General features: G+C 37.7%; 1 protein-coding gene across 2 annotated transcripts in view; it reads right to left on the bottom strand.

Moving 5' to 3' along the window:
* LOC117333390 (atrial natriuretic peptide receptor 2-like) overlaps window positions 1-19,186 on the bottom strand; it is a 52,151-nt gene extending 32,965 nt beyond the window's left edge. The window contains exons 1-2 of one of the 2 annotated variants that reach the window (XM_033892664.1): window positions 19,065-19,186; window positions 16,375-18,144 (exon numbers count right to left, since the gene is read on the bottom strand). In XM_033892664.1, coding sequence (XP_033748555.1) covers window positions 16,375-16,651 — 277 coding nt within the window. In that variant the 5' untranslated portion in view covers window positions 16,652-18,144; window positions 19,065-19,186. Of the gene's footprint in view, window positions 1-16,374; window positions 18,145-18,918 lie in introns of both variants that reach the window. The other variant, XM_033892663.1, reaches the window with a different exon arrangement.
* Between the last annotated feature and the right edge of the window lie 489 nt (window positions 19,187-19,675).

The raw sequence follows: 19,675 nt of genomic DNA, 5'->3' as shown, positions 1-19,675 counted from the left end.
TACCTAGCTGGTGTAAATGCACAGATAACGTTAGTAGCGGTCGGGTCCTCGCCTCTAATTAATTGGTCCGAGTTATACAATACACCGTGTCACAAAAGTCTACGTCCCTGTGTTGTCACTAGTCCCCTAATCAGAACAGGTATACGGGCCGTCAGTGATAAGATTGTAACTCTTGGTGTTTACATTCAATCTCTACTTCATTACCAGCCCAACACAATCTTGGATAACATGCCCGCTAGTGTAACACGAACCTGGCCATCAATCTCGAGGCCTAATCATTCCCCTTTGTCTACTGTTTATATAGAGTTTAACCTTTCTCCGATCAGGCTTTAGAAGTTAAATTAATTGTGATATAAGCGATTGGGGTCCATAGGTTCGTCGTAGTACATAGCCAAGTCCTTGAAGTGGTTACACGACTTGTAAATCCGAAACCTACCTACCCTCACAATAAAAGTCTAGTTCTTTATATATACTAAATATTGTTAGCGAAATAAGCGTCCCCTAATGTATCAAACTACAAAAAAAATGTATGTAAAATTATAGATAAACAGGAAAGGAAGAGCTCCCTGACCTTGAACACCACTGCAGACTAAATTATGCTGCTAGAGCATTAAATATATAACATTTTAATAAACTTATCAGATAAGTTGGCAGACATATGAAAAACGCCTTCGAGAAGAATGGTTTGTGTGCGATGTGGTCTAGCCTCTGGGTAAGTATAACAGACACACGATCAACTACGTCAAACAAAGGCTGATTCATAGAACAATGGGGAAGAATCAACTATCACGCATGACCATAAAATACAGAGGGAAACGAATGTAATGTGGGATATAAATTCCAGGACTTTAAAATCATGGTCTGCGGTACCTAATGGCCATGGAATACCCGCAGCTATTACAGTATGTCGTCGTCCTCTCTTCAAACATGCAGGTTTGGAATCTGTATTGGGGAACAGTCTGATAATCTTGACATGCTGATAGTGACAAATCGTTTTTAGCTCTCTGGACGGAGTCCAGGAGAGCTTACGCAGTCATTCTCATGTTTTTGCCGGAAGTAGAATTATTAAAAGTTTGTGGACAGAGGATATCAGAAACAGTGGGACTGTCAGAATGGATTTCAAGACACATGATTGGGGTCGACACGAACTAGATTTGACAAGAAATTTGAGTTGTTAAATGATTTCATTTTTGAGTAATCGTCAATTAACGGTGTCATTTTGGACATTCTCGGTGTCACAGGGACATGCCGAACGTTATTCTGAGGAGTTATGAGGCAAAGTTCCTATATCAACCCACTGTAATGTGTATATAACAATGTGCTGCAACACACGTATCCCTGTGACGCTGCAAAAATTTGCTGCTATGCGTGTTACATTATATACATTATGTCGTCTGCTACAGTGTACAGGGTGTCTCGCGAAGTATATGTGTATACGTCCCTGGCAAACACTGATATGGAATATTACTATGTATTCTTAGTAGTTCCAATTGTTTATCTTCTCTCATAATAATAACTTAATTTCTTGAAAGCATGGGAATGGAGCCCTATCTTTAAATCGGCAAAAGTTCCGGCCTATCACAAGGAGACTTGACACGAACACACCGCAGCCTCCCAAAACACACATATGCACTCACCACACTCATACATGTCGCACGCACGGGAGGCCGTCCTTAAATGACCTTAGATGTTAATAGGACGTTAAACAAAATAAACCAAACCAAACCAAACCAGAGCTATTACTTAGTATTTGAAATATGTCCTGTTACCCAGTGTATAGCTTTAAATCACTAATACATGTAACTGTTGACAAATGTGTTTTGGGTATAAAATGTACCATGTGTAAATATGGTAAATATCAGAAAACTTGTGATAATTTAAATCAAATTTGGAGAGAATATAGGTTTCTAATTGATTATAGTCATATGCATATATATTGATGATTTGTATTATGTAGTGATAATGTGCAAGCTGAAAGTATGTCGCATTGGTACTATATTGATGACCAATTTGACATGTGACCTTTGGTGACTAATAAATGAATAACATTTCTCTAGTCATATACATCGGAAAACAGTGAAAATATTATGAGATGAAACAGGAAACAATTCTCAAAATTTCATTTGAAACGATCAATACACAAAGTCAGGAAAATTCATTGAAAAAGTTGAAAATACAGAGAATATATAGCAAAATAAAAAAAAAATAAGACTGAAATTCGCAAGGAACTGTATATACAAACAAGCTGGATTTCTAATCAACGTCCAGAGAGCTACGAGGCCCTTGGCCTCTTGTTTGTTTTTGTTTTTAGCTCCTTAATCGAAACATACAGTAAATTATATTCTTCATAGGAGACACAGTACAGTTGCTACTTTATATTTATATTTCAACTTTTCTGTCCCCATTACTTAATCAGAACAGATTTGTTGATTGTTGCGTGTCCTAATTGATTCCTTGACACGGTCATAGACAATGAAGACTGTACTTTGTACTAACATTACTTATATGGATGATGTACTTACTGCTGTTACGGTGATCGTAACTAAAGTTTCAATCCTTCATCATGTTTCAACGTTAAAATGAAAAAAAGCCTATCAATACACCAACAATAAAGTAAATCTCGAATCGGCAACATTTAAGACGAGTCGACGGATACCAAAAACAATAGGACTCGGTGAGATACACCATCGTGGTATTTCCCGACCCATTGTTACAAATGATAAAACAATGGAATTTTGATGAAAGTATACCATCCGGAAGAGTTTCATTGTAAAATTCTCCTTTATCTTACAGTACAGGTATACACATTTCAGGAATCATTACAATCATTACAAAATATATTTCTGATACATATCCTATTTGTTTGACTCGAATCCATAGATCTACACATGCGTAAGCTATTGAGCTAGAAAGGTATCATTATATACTCCGAGAACCTAGAAAGTCAATAGGGGAATTCTCTGAAGTAGAGGACAAAGATTCCAAAACAAAAGATGCAGTTTCATCATAAACTATTAATGAAAATGAATGCGTTTGAATTCGTTCAGCTTTTGATTGACGATACTGTTGAAGACTTCTGTCTTCTAAAAATATCATCTATGAATCAACATGACAATAAAGCACACGAGACAGGTGTTTCAGGAGAGAAGGCGTCTTCTCATTCAATCACCATACAAATCTACGTAAACTCCGGTTTGAGTCACATTCTCTAATGAGAATTAGGGTGGTAATGGAACTAAGCATATCAAGAAGCTATAAACAAACCTAACTTCATATCGAAGAAGAGCCTGAAACTTGAAACGCAGACACAAATATGAAATTTGAAACTTGAAAACAACGCAGATACACAAATCTGAAACTTGAAACTTGAAAACAACGCAGAGACACAAAATTAAGTATTATTTACGCAATATTCCATATATTGTCCCAGTTTAACCGTTTATATCTCCTTTCCTGCGTTATCATTTTCTGTTTTGTATGGTCTCCTTTCTATTGTTATAGTCAAGATCTTATCTGACTCGGACTCCTATTTGATACGTATGTGATATTTTGTAATATTCTGTTTTTATATCTATATTCACATTCCTTCTGATGTTATCGTTCATGAGGCTGGGCACTTCTGCTACAGCCATCGTTTGTAACCACTAACACGTATTTAATAATGCATGCCGTGTGATATTGAAATGCTATTGTATTAGGATCGATTGTTACATCCAAGCCATGACTTATGGTCACGAAAAATACATGGATACTAAAATAAGGATAATCGCGACATCATGGAGCTAAGGTTTCGTTTGACTGTACCAACCACCAAAGCATATCGCCATGTTTATGAAATAATTATGTAAATGTGATTTTCCCAATAACCATAAGACATGAAACAATGGACTCCCCTATACCTTTGAGATTTACAGGAGATCTGTGTCTATATCATACATGTACGCCATATTCTCTTTTTATACGGAACTTATTACAAACCCATCAGTTGCCATTGTGATCCTATCGTAGTCCGCTATTTTAATATAACATGTATCTTTTGTGTAGTGTACTAAATATGTATTGTACACAGCGTCTTTGTGACTTGGTAAGTACAATCAAATAATCTATGTAATTGATAGTTTTTGCTGTTTCTCCAAATACATGTATTTATAAAAGATTTATTCTACGAGCAAACCATCTTCGCTAACCAAGGGTTGCTCTACGCTAAGCTCCATGTGAAATGGAGCTTAACGTAGAGTAACCCTTGATTAGCGAAGATGCGAGCAAACTAGATCATTGTCATATTTAATACCAAGGTTTGTTTGCTTGGTGACTACATCTCTGAACAACAAACGGGAGGTTCGTCGCCTACAATCGAGAGACATTAGGGTACAGATTCTTACCTAAGGACACAACTAGAACCAGCACAGATCTGCCCTTTTCTCAGTTTCCCGAGAAACACTAACCGACACGGGTAGGGAGCGTCGAACTACGCACATCGATTTTCACCTGAGGTTACGTGGCCGGCGTTCTAACCGACTGAACTGCGCAACCAAACTACTCAAGGACAAGATAATAAGGCCCATTTCTCTCCAAACTGACGACTTACTGCTCTCAGCGATACTTCAAACTCTCGTTTGGCACACCTTTCTGTGACCGTAATACTTCAGCTATACCTGTACAACCACGACTTAATCATTGTTGATACTACTTCAACAAGCGTAAACAATGTTTTCATCAAACGACCCTTCTTTATCTTCCTCATATCGTGTAGTTGTTTATCTCCATTTGATAATGACCACATACGTACCTAGGGATAGCGTTACTGGCTAGTTCAGCTATTATAATACGATTACTGTCGTTGCAACCGCAGCATTTCCCAAATCGACACCGATCTTCTAATTTCGAAGACAACTCGTACACGTTTTACACCTCTGTGTGTCCACGTGCTGTTCTGGTCGTTTGTCGGATGAAGGTGACAATGTACATACCGTACTAGTCATTGGTCTGATGAAGGTGACAGTGTACACACCGTACTAGTCATTGGTCTGATGAAGGTGACAGTGTACACACCGTACTAGTCATTTGTCTGATGAAAGTGACAGTGTACATACCGTACTAGTCATTTGTCTGATGAAGGTGACAGTGTACACACCGTACTAGTCATTTGTCTGATGACGGTGACAGTGTACATACCGTACTAGTCATTTGTCTGATGAAAGTGACAGTGTACATACCGTACTAGTCATTGGTCTGATGAAGGTGACAGTGTACACACCGTACTAGTCATTTGTCTGACGAAGGTGACAGTGTACATACCGTACTAGTCATTTGTCTGACGAAGGTGACAGTGTACATACCGTACTAGTAATTGGTCTGATGAAGGTGACAGTGTACATACCGTACTAGTCATTTGTCTGATGAAGGTGACAGTGTACACACCGTACTAGTCATTTGTCTGATGACGGTGACAGTGTACATACCGTACTAGTCATTTGTCTGATGAAGGTGACAGTGTACATACCGTACTAGTCATTGGTCTGATGAAGATGACAGTGTACATACCGTACTAGTAATTGGTCTGATGAAGGTGACAGTGTACATACCGTACTTGTCATTGGTCTGATGAAGGTGACAGTGTACATACCGTACTAGTCATTGGTCTGATGAAGGTGACCGTGTACAAACCGTACTAGTCATTTGTCTGATGAAGGTGACAGTGTACATACCGTACTAGTCATTGGTCTGATGAAGGTGACAGTGTACATACCGTACTAGTCATTTGTCTGATGAAGGTGACAGTGTACATACCGTACTAGTCATTGGTCTGATGAAGGTGACAGTGTACACACCGTACTAGTCATTGGTCTGACGAAGGTGACATTGTACACACCGTACTAGTCATTGGTTTGACGAAGGTGACAGTGTACATACCGTACTCGTCATTGGTCTGACGAAGGTGACAGTGTACATACCGTACTAGTCATTGGTCTGATAAAGGTGACAGTGTACATACCGTACTAGTCATTGGTCTGATGAAAGTGACAGTGTACATACCGTACTAGTCATTTGTCTGACGAAGGTGACAATGTACACACCGTACTAGTCATTGGTCTGATGAAGGTGACAGTGTACACACCGTACTTGTCGTTTGTCTGATGAAGGTGACAGTGTACATACCGTTCTAGTCATTGGTCTGATGAAGGTGACAGTGTACACACCGTACTAGTCATTTGTCTGATGAAGGTGACAGTGTATACACCGTACTAGTCATTTGTCTGACGAAGGTGACAGTGTACACACCGTACTAGTAATTGGTCTGATGAAGGTGACAGTGTACACACCGTACTAGTCATTGGTCTGATGAAGGTGACAGTGTATACACCGTACTAGTCATTTGTCTGACGAAGGTGACAATGTACATACCGTACTAGTAATTGGTCTGATGAAGATGACAGTGTACATACCGTACTAGTCATTGGTCTGATGAAGGTGACAGTGTACATACCGTACTAGTCATTGGTCTGATGAAGGTGACAGTGTACACACCGTACTAGTCATTGGTCTGATGAAGGTGACAGTGTACACACCGTACTAGTCATTTGTCTGATGAAGGTGACAGTGTACACACCGTACTAGTCATTTGTCTGACGAAGGTGACAGTGTGCATACCGTACTAGTCATTGAACTGACGAAGGTGACAGTGTACATACCGTACTAGTCATTGGTCTGATGAAGGTGACAGTGTACATACCGTACTAGTCATTGGTCTGATGAAGGTGACAGTGTACATACCGTACTAGTCATTGGTCTGATGAAGGTGACAGTGTACATACCGTACTAGTCATTTATCTCACGAAGGTGACAATGTACACACCGTACTAGTCATTTGTCTGATAAGGTGACAGTGTACATACCGTACTAGTCATTGGTCTGATGAAGGTGACAGTGTACATACCGTACTTGTCATTGGTCTGATGAAGGTGACAGTGTACATACCGTACTAGTCATTGGTCTGATGAAGGTGACAGTGTACAAACCGTACTAGTCATTGGTCTGATGAAGGTGACAGTGTACATACCGTACTAGTCATTGGTCTGATGAAGGTGACAGTGTACATACCGTACTAGTCATTGTCTTGATGAAGGTGACAGTGTACATACCGTACTAGTCATTGGTCTGATGAAGGTGACAGTGTACATACCGTACTAGTCATTGGTCTGATGAAGGTGACAGTGTACATACCGTACTAGTCATTGGTCTGATGAAGGTGACAGTGTACATACCGTACTAGTCATTTATCTCGACTGAAGGTGACAGTGTACACACCGTACTAGTCATTTGTCTGATGAAGGTGACAGTGTACATACCGTACTAGTCATTGGTCTGATGAAGGTGACAGTGTACATACCGTACTTAGTCATTGGTCTGATGAAGGTGACAGTGTACATACCGTACTAGTCATTGGTCTGATGAAGGTGACAGTGTACATACCGTACTAGTCATTTGTCTGATGAAGGTGACAGTGTACATACCGTACTAGTCATTGGTCTGATGAAGGTGACAGTGTACACACCGTACTAGTCATTGGTCTGATGAAGGTGACAATGTACACACCGTACTAGTCATTGGTCTGATGAAGGTGACAGTGTACATACCGTACTAGTCATTGGTCTGATGAAGGTGACAGTGTACACACCGTACTAGTCATCGCAATGTCACGTATACAGATTCACTGGCAGTGTAACGAAACCCCTACAAAAGTAACAAGTATTTTTCTAAAAGAATATAATGTGCAGTCATATAAAAATATTTATTCGCTGTAACTTATATATATATTGTTTCAGTATGTGTTAAGATATTCTAGCTCATTGACAAGTAATCTTAACAGGCAATTATTCCATAACTGTAACAGGAGCTGCAGATTTGGCAGCTGCAGTCAGTAGCAACATTTTTTCTTTATCTAAAACATTTAATGTAACATTATCCCTTTATCTAGTCATGCAATGTGTACAGTTAAAACATATTAATGAAAGCTTGGGGAAATACAGTAGAAATGGAAAAACCGTGTGCCACTGTGAAACGGAGGCTTAAAACATACGGAATAGTTACCTTCTCTTTACATATTATTGGAACAATAAATGTCTTACTAAAGATATTCTAAATGTCATATACATCTTTGCAATAACATTAATGACATTTCCGAAAATAAAGAAAACATTTTAAAGAGAAAAAGATGGATGTGACTTGCGGTTCAGAGATGTCAGCGATCAAATAGTTCCATATTTATAAGAATTGGATTTAGTCGCGACAAATCAGCTTCTCAAAGACGTTTTATTCAGAAGAGTAATAACATCGACAAAATAAGCGTCTCGGTCACATATAAAGACCTTCCGTCAAACAAAAGAATCCCTGGTTAACCACTCCTATTTAATGTGAAAGAGTTTGGGGAATTTGACATTCTTACCGACAATGTCAGACACGGAAAGTATTTTGTTTTGTCCAATGTCTGATTATAAATTGTGGTGTGGTAGAGGATTTAGACAAGGTCAAAGACCACTTGGCAAAGCTATTTGTATCTCAATGTCGTTTAGAAATTCTATGGAGGTGCCGTAATAAAGATATATTTGACTTTCGGTTTTATAAGTAACAAACTCGCACTGATAAACTACTAGGTACTGACTTTGGTTAACAATACAAATGGGAATTCAGGATAAAATAGTGTTCGTTTAAAGCTGTTTCTAACTTGACAGAAACGTGAAAGTCTCGGAAGCTCTCTACACGATGTCATGTACGGTTGATTACCAAGTCTGCAATACTCACGTCCTGTGTTCAGAATCTAATGTTAAGATCATTCAAAAAGTTAATTAAATGATTGGGTCTTAATTAATACATGTACAATATTTTACTTCATATCAATACGATAAAGATTTTTCCAAGTAAGAAAGCATTCACGCAATAGTTGGGGATGAATTCAGACCAAACCTTCCAGCGTCCCATGCTCTTTAAAGCTAGACGTCATAATAACCCAGACCACTAACGAATGACTAGTATGAGACGAGGAGAGAGAATCGATAACGTTCATCAAATTTATAATAACACTAGCAGACATGCCTTTTTTCAGCATCAGTAGAGTGATCCCCCAGTCAAGGGAATATTTAAAATTAATCCCCGCCTGCCAGGTACAATCATAAAGGACATCACCATACATCATACTTATGACCTTTCCCTGAATAGAGATAGAGGAAAAACAAACATAAAGCAGATGTTGGAATTATTTATCATTAACTGCAGAAACATATCCTCAATGTTGTCGTAGGAGTTACAAAGTATTAAAGACATTGAGTTACCGGGTACTACAGACACTGAGTTACCAGGTACTACAGACACTGAGTTACCCGGTACTACAGACACTGAGTTACCAGGTACTATAGACACTGAGTTACCTGGTACTACAGACACTGAGTTACCAGGTACTACAGACACTGAGTTACCAGGTACTATAGACACTGAGTTACCAGGTACTACAGACACTGAGTTACCAGGTACTACAGACACTATCAGGTACTACATACACTGAGTTACCAGGGTACTACATACACTGAGTTACCAGGTACTACAGACACTGAGTTACCAGGTACTACAGACACTGAGTTACCAGGTACTACAGACACTGAGTTACCAGGTACTACAGACACTGAGTTACCAGGTACTACAGACACTGAGTTACCAGGTACTACAGACACTGAGTTACCAGGTACTACAGACACTGAGTTACCAGGTACTACAGACACTGAGTTACCAGGTACTACAGACACTGAGTTACCAGGTACTACAGACACTGAGTTACCAGGTACTACAGACACTGAGTTACCAGGTACTACAGACACTGAGTTACCAGGTACTACAGACACTGAGTTACCAGGTACTACAGACACTGAGTTACCAGGTACTACAGACACTATCAGGTACTACAGACACTGAGTAACCAGGTACTACAGACACTGAGTTACCAGGTACTATAGACACTGAGTTACCAGGTACTACAGACACTGAGTTACCAGGTACTACAGACACTGAGTAACCAGGTACTACAGACACTGAGTTACCAGGTACTACATACACTGAGTTACCAGGTACTACAGACACTGAGTTACCAGGTACTACAGACACTATCAGGTACTACAGACACTGAGATACCAGGTACTACAGACACTGAGTTACCAGGTACAGTACTACAGACACTGAGTACCAGGTACTACAGACACTGAGTTACCAGGTACTACAGACACTGAGTACCAGGTACTACAGACACTGAGTACCAGGTACTACAGACACTGAGTTACCAGGTACTACAGACACTGAGTTACCGGGTACTACAGAAACTGAGTTACCGGGTACTACAGACACTGAGTTACCAGGTACTACAGACACTGGGTTACCAGGTACTGCAGACACTGAGTTACCAGGTACTACAGACACTGAGTTACCATGTACTACAGACACTGGGTTACCAGGTACTGCAGACACTGAGTTACCAGGTACTACAGACACTGAGTTACGAGGTATTACAGACACTGGTTACCAGGTACTACAGACAGTACCAGGTACTACAGACACTGAGAAACCAGGTACTACAGACACGGAGTTACCAGGTACTACAGACACTGAGTTACGAGGTATTACAGACACTGGGTTACCAGGTACTACAGACACTGAGTTAACAGGTACTACATACACTGAGTTACCTGGTACTACAGACACTGAGTTACCAGGTACTACAGACACTTAGTTACCAGGTACTACAGACACTGAGTTACCCGGTACTACAGACACTGAGTTACCAGGTACTACAAACACTGAGTTACCTGGTACTACAGACACTGAGATACCAGGTACTACAGACACTGAGTTACCAGGTACTACAGACACTGAGATACCAGGTACTACAGACACTGAGTTACCAGGTACTACAGACACTGAGTTACCTGGTACTACAGACACTGAGATACCAGGTACTACAGACACTGAGTTACCAGGTACTACAGACACTGAGATACCAGGTACTACAGACACTGAGTTACCAGGTACTATAGACACTGAGTTACCAGGTACTACAGACACTGAGTTACCAGGTACTACAGACACTGAGTTACCAGGTACTACAGACACTGAGTTACCAGGTACTACAGACACTGAGTTACCAGGTACTATAGACACTGAGTTACCTGGTACTACAGACACTGAGTTACCAGGTACTACATACACTGAGTTACCGGGTACAACAAACACTGAGTTACCAGGTACTATAGACACTTTGTTACCAGGTACTACAGACACTGAGTTACCAGGTACTATAGACACTTTGTTACCAGGTACTACAGACACTGAGTAACCAGGTACTACAGACACTGAGTTACCGGGTACTACAGACACTGAGTTACCAGGTACTACAGACACTTTGTTACCAGGTACTACAGACACAGTTTTTCTAATAGAAATTCCTTCAAGTGAACGGACTTTTATATGTGTAAGACAGTTGTATGACATGACATTTCCATGATAACGGTGGTATGATTTTTTTGAATTTGTGTCATAACACTTACTTCTTCTATTGTGCTGTGAACTTACATGTAGTTACACCTAGTAATTGTCTACAAGCTCCGAAAGGCTTTGTTGTTTTAAGTAACCACTTCATTGCTTTAAATACATTTTGACGTTTACTAAAAAACCAAATTGAAATTAAAATATCTCTATTACATAATCCATATCTGTCTGACAAAATGCTGTGTTCTAAAAAATTAAAATCTTAAATCAGTTTCCATTTCATCTGAGTTATTTATGAAACACACAAGAGGTTCAATTAAATTACAAAAATCGTCGACTTGTTAAATAAACTTGATATGCCATGAAAACTCGTGTAACATCATCTTCTTAACACTCAGAATGGATTGCATGTATTGGTTTACGAGAAATTTCTATCATCAAGGAGTTGAAACGTAAGGTTTAACCATTGATTCTGTGGCACTACTATAAGGTAACGTCACCAAAATAACATTGTCATGATAATTGTGTGTATATTAGTAATTAATATCTGACATTGACATGATAACAGGGTAATAGTGTGTATATAAGTAATTAATATCTGACATTGACATGATAACAGGGTAATCGTGTGTACATAAGTAATTAATATCTGACATTGACATGATAACAGGGTAATAGTGTGTATATAAGTAATTAATATCTGACATTGACATGGTAACAGGGTAATAGTGTGTATATAAGTAATTAATATCTGACATTGACATGATAACAGGGTAATCGTGTGTACATAAGTAATTAATATCTGACATTGACATGATAACAGGGTAATAGTGTGTATATAAGTAATAAATATCTGACATTGACATGATAACAGGGTAATAGTGTGTATATAAGTAATTAATATCTGACATTGACATGATAACAGGGTAATAGTGTATATATAAGTATTTAATATCTGACATTGACATGATAACATGGTATAGGTGTATTTAGTATTTATATCTGACATTGACATGATAACAGGGTCTGACATTTGACATTGATGATAACAGGGTTATTGTGTGTATATAAGTAATTAATATCTGACATTGACACGATAACAGGGTAATCGTGTGTATATCAGTAATTAATATCTGACATTAAAATGATAACAGGATTATCGTGTGTATATAAGTAATTGATATCTGACATTGATATGATAACAGGGTAATAGTGTGTATATAAGTAATAAATATCTGACATTGACATGATAACAGGGTAATAGTGTGTATATAAGTAATTAATATCTGACATTGACATGATAACAGGGTAATAGTGTATATATAAGTATTTAATATCTGACATTGACATGATAACATGGTAATAGTGTGTATATATTAGTAATTTATATCTGACATTGACATGATAACAGGGTAATCGTGTGTATATAAGTAATTAATATCTGACATTGACATGATAACAGGTTTATCGTGTGTATATTAGTAATTAATATCTGACATTGACATGATAACAGGGTAATCGTGTGTATATTAGTAATTAATATCTGACATTGACATGATAACAGGGTTATTGTGTGTATATAAGTAATTAATATCTGACATTGACACGATAACAGGGTAATCGTGTGTATATCAGTAATTAATATCTGACATTAAAATGATAACAGGATTATCGTGTGTATATAAGTAATTGATATCTGACATTGATATGATAACAGGGTAATAGTGTGTATATATAAGTAATTAATATCTGACATTGACATGATAACAGGGTAATAGTGTGTATATATAAGTAATTAATATCTGACATTGACATGATTACAGGGTCATAGTGTATATATTAGTAATTGATATCTGACATTGACATGATAACAGGGTTATCGTGTGTATATTAGTAATTAATATCTGACATTGACATGATAACAGGGTAATAGTATGTATATTATAGAGTTATCAAATGGGTACGAGGGCAATAATAATTTTGTCAGCCCCGAAGCAACAACTGTTGCACGAGGGCTTTAGCCCGAGGGCAACCGTTGTTGATGAGGGGCTGACAAAATTACTATTGCCCGAATTACCCCATTTGATAACTGTTTTATTATACCTTTACGTTTTTTTCTCTATATAGATGTTTGTGCTGGTATGAGAATCTGCTATATAGCCCTCCATTAACTTGACAGAAGTTTGTATGACTCTTTTACTGTTTTGGCTATCTCTGTCCGTTAATAATGACTCGATCTCTACGTCTGTGGCATTTTGAAAACGCGTGTGTTGATCCATGTTTGATCGTTTCGCGAGAGAAAACAAAATGTTAGGCTACCGTCTGCAACAACAAACAATCTGTGTCAATTAAGCGCTTGCATGTCGGTCTGTCTTTCAAACGTTCTGACGACGTTACAGCAGGGGTGTGACAGTTCGCCGTGTGACAGTTTTTTCGAACTGTCACACGGTGTGATAGTCCTGGAAACACATGCGCAATCCTCTCGAGGCTGATAGTCAAATTATCACATTACTTTTATATAGAGAAAAAAACGTAAAGGTATAATAAAAGTAATTAATATCTGACATTGACATGATAACAGGGTAATAGTGTGTATATAAGTAATTAATATCTGACATTGACATGATAACAGGGTAATCGTGTGTATATAAGTAATTAATATCTGACATTGACATGATAACAGGGTAATAGTGTATATATAAGTAATTAATATCTGACATTGACATGATAACAGGGTAATAGTGTGTATATAAGTAATTAATATCTGACATTGACATGATAACAGTGTAATAGTGTGTATATAAGTAATTAATATCTGACATTGACATGATAACAGTGTAATAGTGTGTATATAAGTAATTAATATCTGACATTGACATGATAACAGGGTAATAGTGTGTATATTAGTAATTAATATATGACATTGACATGATAACAGGGTAATGGTGTGTATATAAGTAATTAATATCTGACATTGACATGATAACAGTGTAATAGTGTGTATATAAGTAATTAATATCTGACATTGACATGATAACAGGGTAATAGTGTGTATATTAGTAATTAATATCTGACATTGACATGATAATAGGGTAATCTTGTGTATATAAGTAATTAATATCTGACATTGACATGATAACAGGGTAATCGTGTATATATAAGTCATTAATATCTGACATTGACATGATAACATGGTAATCGTGTGTATATAAGTAATTAATATCTGACATTGACATGATAACAGGGTAATACTGTGTATATAAGTAATTAATATCTTACATTGACGTGATAACAGGGTAATCGTGTGTATATTAGTAATTAATATCTGACATTGACATGATAACATGGTAATAGTGTGTATATATTAGTAATTAATATCTGACATTGACATGATAACAGGGTAATAGTGTGTATATAAGTAATTAATATCTGACATTGACGTGATAACAGGGTAATCGTGTGTATATTAGTAATTAATATCTGACATTGACATGATAACAGGTTTATCGTGTGTATATAAGTAATTTATATCTGACATTGACATGATAACAGGGTAATCGTGTGTACATAAGTAATTAATATCTGACATTGACGTGATAACAGGGTAATCGTGTGTATATTAGTAATTAATATCTGACATTGACATGATAACAGGTTTATCGTGTGTATATAAGTAATTAATATCTGACATTGACATGATAACATGGTAATCGTGTGTATAGTATTACTTTTAAGATATCTTTAGTTTTTCTTGATTCAGATGTACAATATGTTTTAATTGAGCGTTAGATTTACAATAGAAAAGATTTTGCCATTACCAGAATATTCTCTTACATTGTCACTAGTAACTAGGAAATGTTTTTCCTATAGCGTTACTAACTAGAATACAAATATTATTTAAGTGAGAAACGGCAAACTGTACGATCAGAGGCGCCATGCATGGTTTGGGTACATGGGACTGTAATTCATAAGAGGTATGAAATACAGAGCCTTACAGATTGTTGATATTAAGCCCCTGAGGTTTGCCGTTCACATTTATACCACGACTTAGGAGTATACCCACACATTTGTTGTTGCCAAAGGGATGAAATCATGGGTTAACTGCCCCTTCTATATCATAACTTGTGTTTAGCCCCATTTAGAGTCCCCCACACTGTTGGCCCCTATAATCATCGACTTTGATGACCAAGCCGCGTTTTAGATTCATTATTCGACATATACTCTTTTTTACCAGAACGATATTAAATATGATTTCCGTTTGTATCTACAATCCAATGTAACCAAGACGTAGAAATGTGACATGCTGACATGTGTAGGAGTATAGAGCTATTTCGGAAACAATGACGACGAACCATTACAGGTAGATAGGATTTCTGGTGGACCTAGACAATAATCTCTACACTTATCCACTGTTTCAGAACGTCATCAAGTTCTTTGATTGTACGACAAGTTTTATCAATAGATTCACCATCGATAGTCTAAATGTCATTATTAAATCCAGGCAATAGATTCCATATCTTAGTTTTAAGTCATTATATTGATCTGGGATTATACGAGAATTCCCTGCTGATCCACATAGCATATTTACCTGAACACAGAAAAATTACTTAGCCAATGTATCTTGATTATCTATTGTATATTCATAGCTTTGAAAATTTGATGTTAGACATACAATTCAGTATTAATATTACTATAACGTTAACCTATGGGAGAAACGTTAAACATTTATCACATTTAGACTTGGGGAAGAGTTACGTAAAGTAGTAAATACTGAGTGAGGTAACTTTTTAGAACTTTTAATGTATTTAAAAAAAAAATGAGTATGGTCAATTTAATACAAAACGTTACCTTCCTCTCCACAAGCGGGACCTATGATGACGTCAACATCTTTGCTGATCTTCGCTGTACCGGCCAGAGCGAGGCTGTTTAGACAAAACGTGTCGATGAACGTGTAGTTCACATCACCAGCGATGTCGTGAAGAGCGGCCAGGAATGCTCCAGAGGACGTCTGGTAGCTTGGAATCCCATAGTTATAAACATCCTTCGGCATTAACAAACCAATCCTCAGCGAAGACAATACTCCAATATGGCACAGAACAATAAGAAAACAATGAAGAAAAATCATTTTAACACCAACAGTCCTACAACAAAGTTGAAAACGCGTACCGTGTTCCGACGTAGAATCCTTAGTAGCGGAGCCATCGACAGATACACAGGAGGTATTGGTTCTTAAGGTATTCCAGGGATAAGTCAGCGTTAGAGGAAGAACGGACGACTCGTTAGCACCTTCGAAACAAAACACTTCTAAATAGTCGTCTTATGGTAATCCTTGGTGTATAATTTGAACATGACATTTCAAAAGTGTCACATAATCGTCCTACCTACTGAATCAGTAATTCCGTGTCATCCCTTCCGTATTACAATATATTCCAGTTGACATTTATTGAAAAGAACATATTTACTTCGTCTATCATAAATGTTTATATAGCATGCATCCATTCACAATTATCAGCAGAGAGTTAAGCTACAAACACAGTACATATTAGAAGACAAATCTGTACCCCAGAGGGATTGCGCATTGGTCTTTTTGTAAACAACCTTGGCCCCCGTTCTGGAGGAGTCTGGTGAATTATCCACGGGTTGGTCCGTGTCGTGTCTTCCTGTTGTCTTACCACCAGAACTTGAGAGGGTACACAGATAGCCCCAGCTGTCAATCACACTTAGAGCGCCTGTATAGATAAATCCCTCACGTACACGCATGACGATGGTCTCCCGCCGTCCACACCTGGAATCGCCAGTAAAGTTCACGGAATATTACAAGCCATCTACAGTCAAACCACCACGAGGTATTAAATCTTACAGAGTAGTGGATGATACCGGTTTCACTTTAAACATTATTTTAAACACCCTCATATCAACCCATTTTAATTACTGATATTTGTTGTAAAGTACAAAAGACTAACCTATCCCTAAAGCACTTTAAATCAGAACGTTGAATGATAGTGCGAGAATATCCTGTAATCAACGACGGCAATACTGTAAAATCAGAAAATTTCGGTTGAAACTGATTGCTGATTTCGTCTAACTCGAATTGATCTCAGAAATAAAGAAAGCACTTTGCAATCAAGCCTCATTCACATTAGCTTCTGATGCAAAAACTCTATGTGTTAACATGTGTTACATCGCCAAGCTCCTCTGAATAGTATTTGATATCAAATGACATCATTACTATTTCCATAGTCAGTATTCACTAACCTTTCTGTCACTTATATTTCTCATGATAAAGGATTACGTTATCTCTTTAATACATCATATCCACAAATGCCTGATGGAGATTCCGGACACACGATACTTCAGGGCTGAATCACTCCGCTTAGTCAGATAGGCAGTCAACAAATCTGGAGTGACCTTCTGACCTCACAGCACTCAGTCCTATCCTGTAATGGTACTGCCCTCATCTCCTGTCTCGATACGCTGCTAACTCCATATATTCCGGGAACGAATCACATACTTGTCCTTTATTCTACTCCTGTATGTATACCTGACGTCCAATTTTACAGAGTGCTAGGCAGGTTATGGCTGTATCCTACTGGAACACCTCTCCTCAAAATCAGACAACTGGAAGACAGAAACATCGATGAACCCTGAGTTGGTTTGTGATTAGTTGTTGGGTTTACTGATGATTAAGATGTATTTAAGACAATGAACGGATGAAGAAAAAGTCATGTAAAGTGTAATATAATGAGTTTATACATATGATGGTATTGCACTGTTAGGACGGGATGTGAAATAAAGATTAAACTTAACGATCGTATTTCGATCATGAAAATTAGGTCTATTATTGAAAAACTGTACATAATTTAAACGTTTTCGTTATGTCTGTGGAGCCCACACACAGCACGTATTACAACTTTTATTTCAAATGTCACGGAGAAGAAAAAACATCTCCACTAATCGTCTTTGCAGTATGACAATTATAAATCGCCTACACGGTAAACATTGTCGTACAAGTTGACTCCCACTAACTTCGTTACGGTAACCTACGATAATAAACTGGATATCGCCCTCTGAGCATCAAGTTGGGGAAGAACATCGATATTTCTATTACGAGTTCAAACAATTCAATTAAACGTTCAAAATACAAGATCGTAAGTATCATTCTAGACTAGTAATGCACGTCTAAAGTTCCGACTGTGTTAACTTCTCTCCGAGCAAAAAATGCATTGCCAGTTTGCTGTGTGGGTGTCTGAAAAATGATTTTAGATGTTGGATTTTCTCGTTAATGTTATATATAGTTCCTGAGTTTATTAAGTTAATTGCATACTATATCATTACCTACGGGGGTCTCATTTAGTACTGTCAAATGTGTACATAGACACAACGATCACTTACATAGAATCCCAGTGGTCCCATCTATCCGTGACAGGGTACACATTTTAAAGTCCTACGTAATCCATTACTTGGTCTCCTCCTAATCCAGTACTGAAGTTAAGTTTGTTCCCAAAAAGACACGGCGTAGTGCTGGTCCAGATACTAACCTTACGTTGACCGTTTGACTACCGGTGTTCAGTAGTAGGTGTCTCTCGAGAATAATTTGTCAGTGACTGCTGGTCGAGGTGTAGGCTATACGGCTCTGTGAACAAGTCTGTATACCTGTTATATAGGTTGTCTTATAAACAAAACAGCCTTTTCATAACCTGGCGTGTTTCTACTCAGTCAACAATCAGCTGTTTTATCGCCGCTAATCTCGTTTCATTTCCCCTTTTAACTTTGTGTTCAGTATTAAAGAGCCCGATAACTGTTTTCTATTACGAGTGTATATATAGTGCAATAGGCGCTTAGTGTATGGTGGACGAGGCTGAAATTCTGAAGGGAAATCTGGACATTTAAATCAATCTTATCGCATCATTGTGTTCGGTCAGTCTGTGGCTACTGTACAATCTCTCGTCTACTGGGTGTTCACCAATCTCCTGTAATTACCGCGTACATCATGACGTTTACACAAGTCTGCTTTTAAAAAATCATTAATTCAAGTCTAATTTAGGTCTATATATTGTTCAAAAGCATCCTCTGTTTATAACGTTTAAATATTTTGAACATTTAAAGGGGTAATTGGTATCTGCCTTGTTATTAGTCTGGTTGGTAACCA

The sequence above is a fragment of the Pecten maximus genome, chromosome 8, assembly GCF_902652985.1.
Source record: "Pecten maximus chromosome 8, xPecMax1.1, whole genome shotgun sequence".
In the NCBI taxonomy this organism is placed as follows: Eukaryota; Metazoa; Mollusca; class Bivalvia; order Pectinida; family Pectinidae; genus Pecten; species Pecten maximus.
The sequence above is the reverse complement of the archived record's forward strand: the minus strand, read 5'-3'. Positions and strand labels throughout refer to the sequence as shown.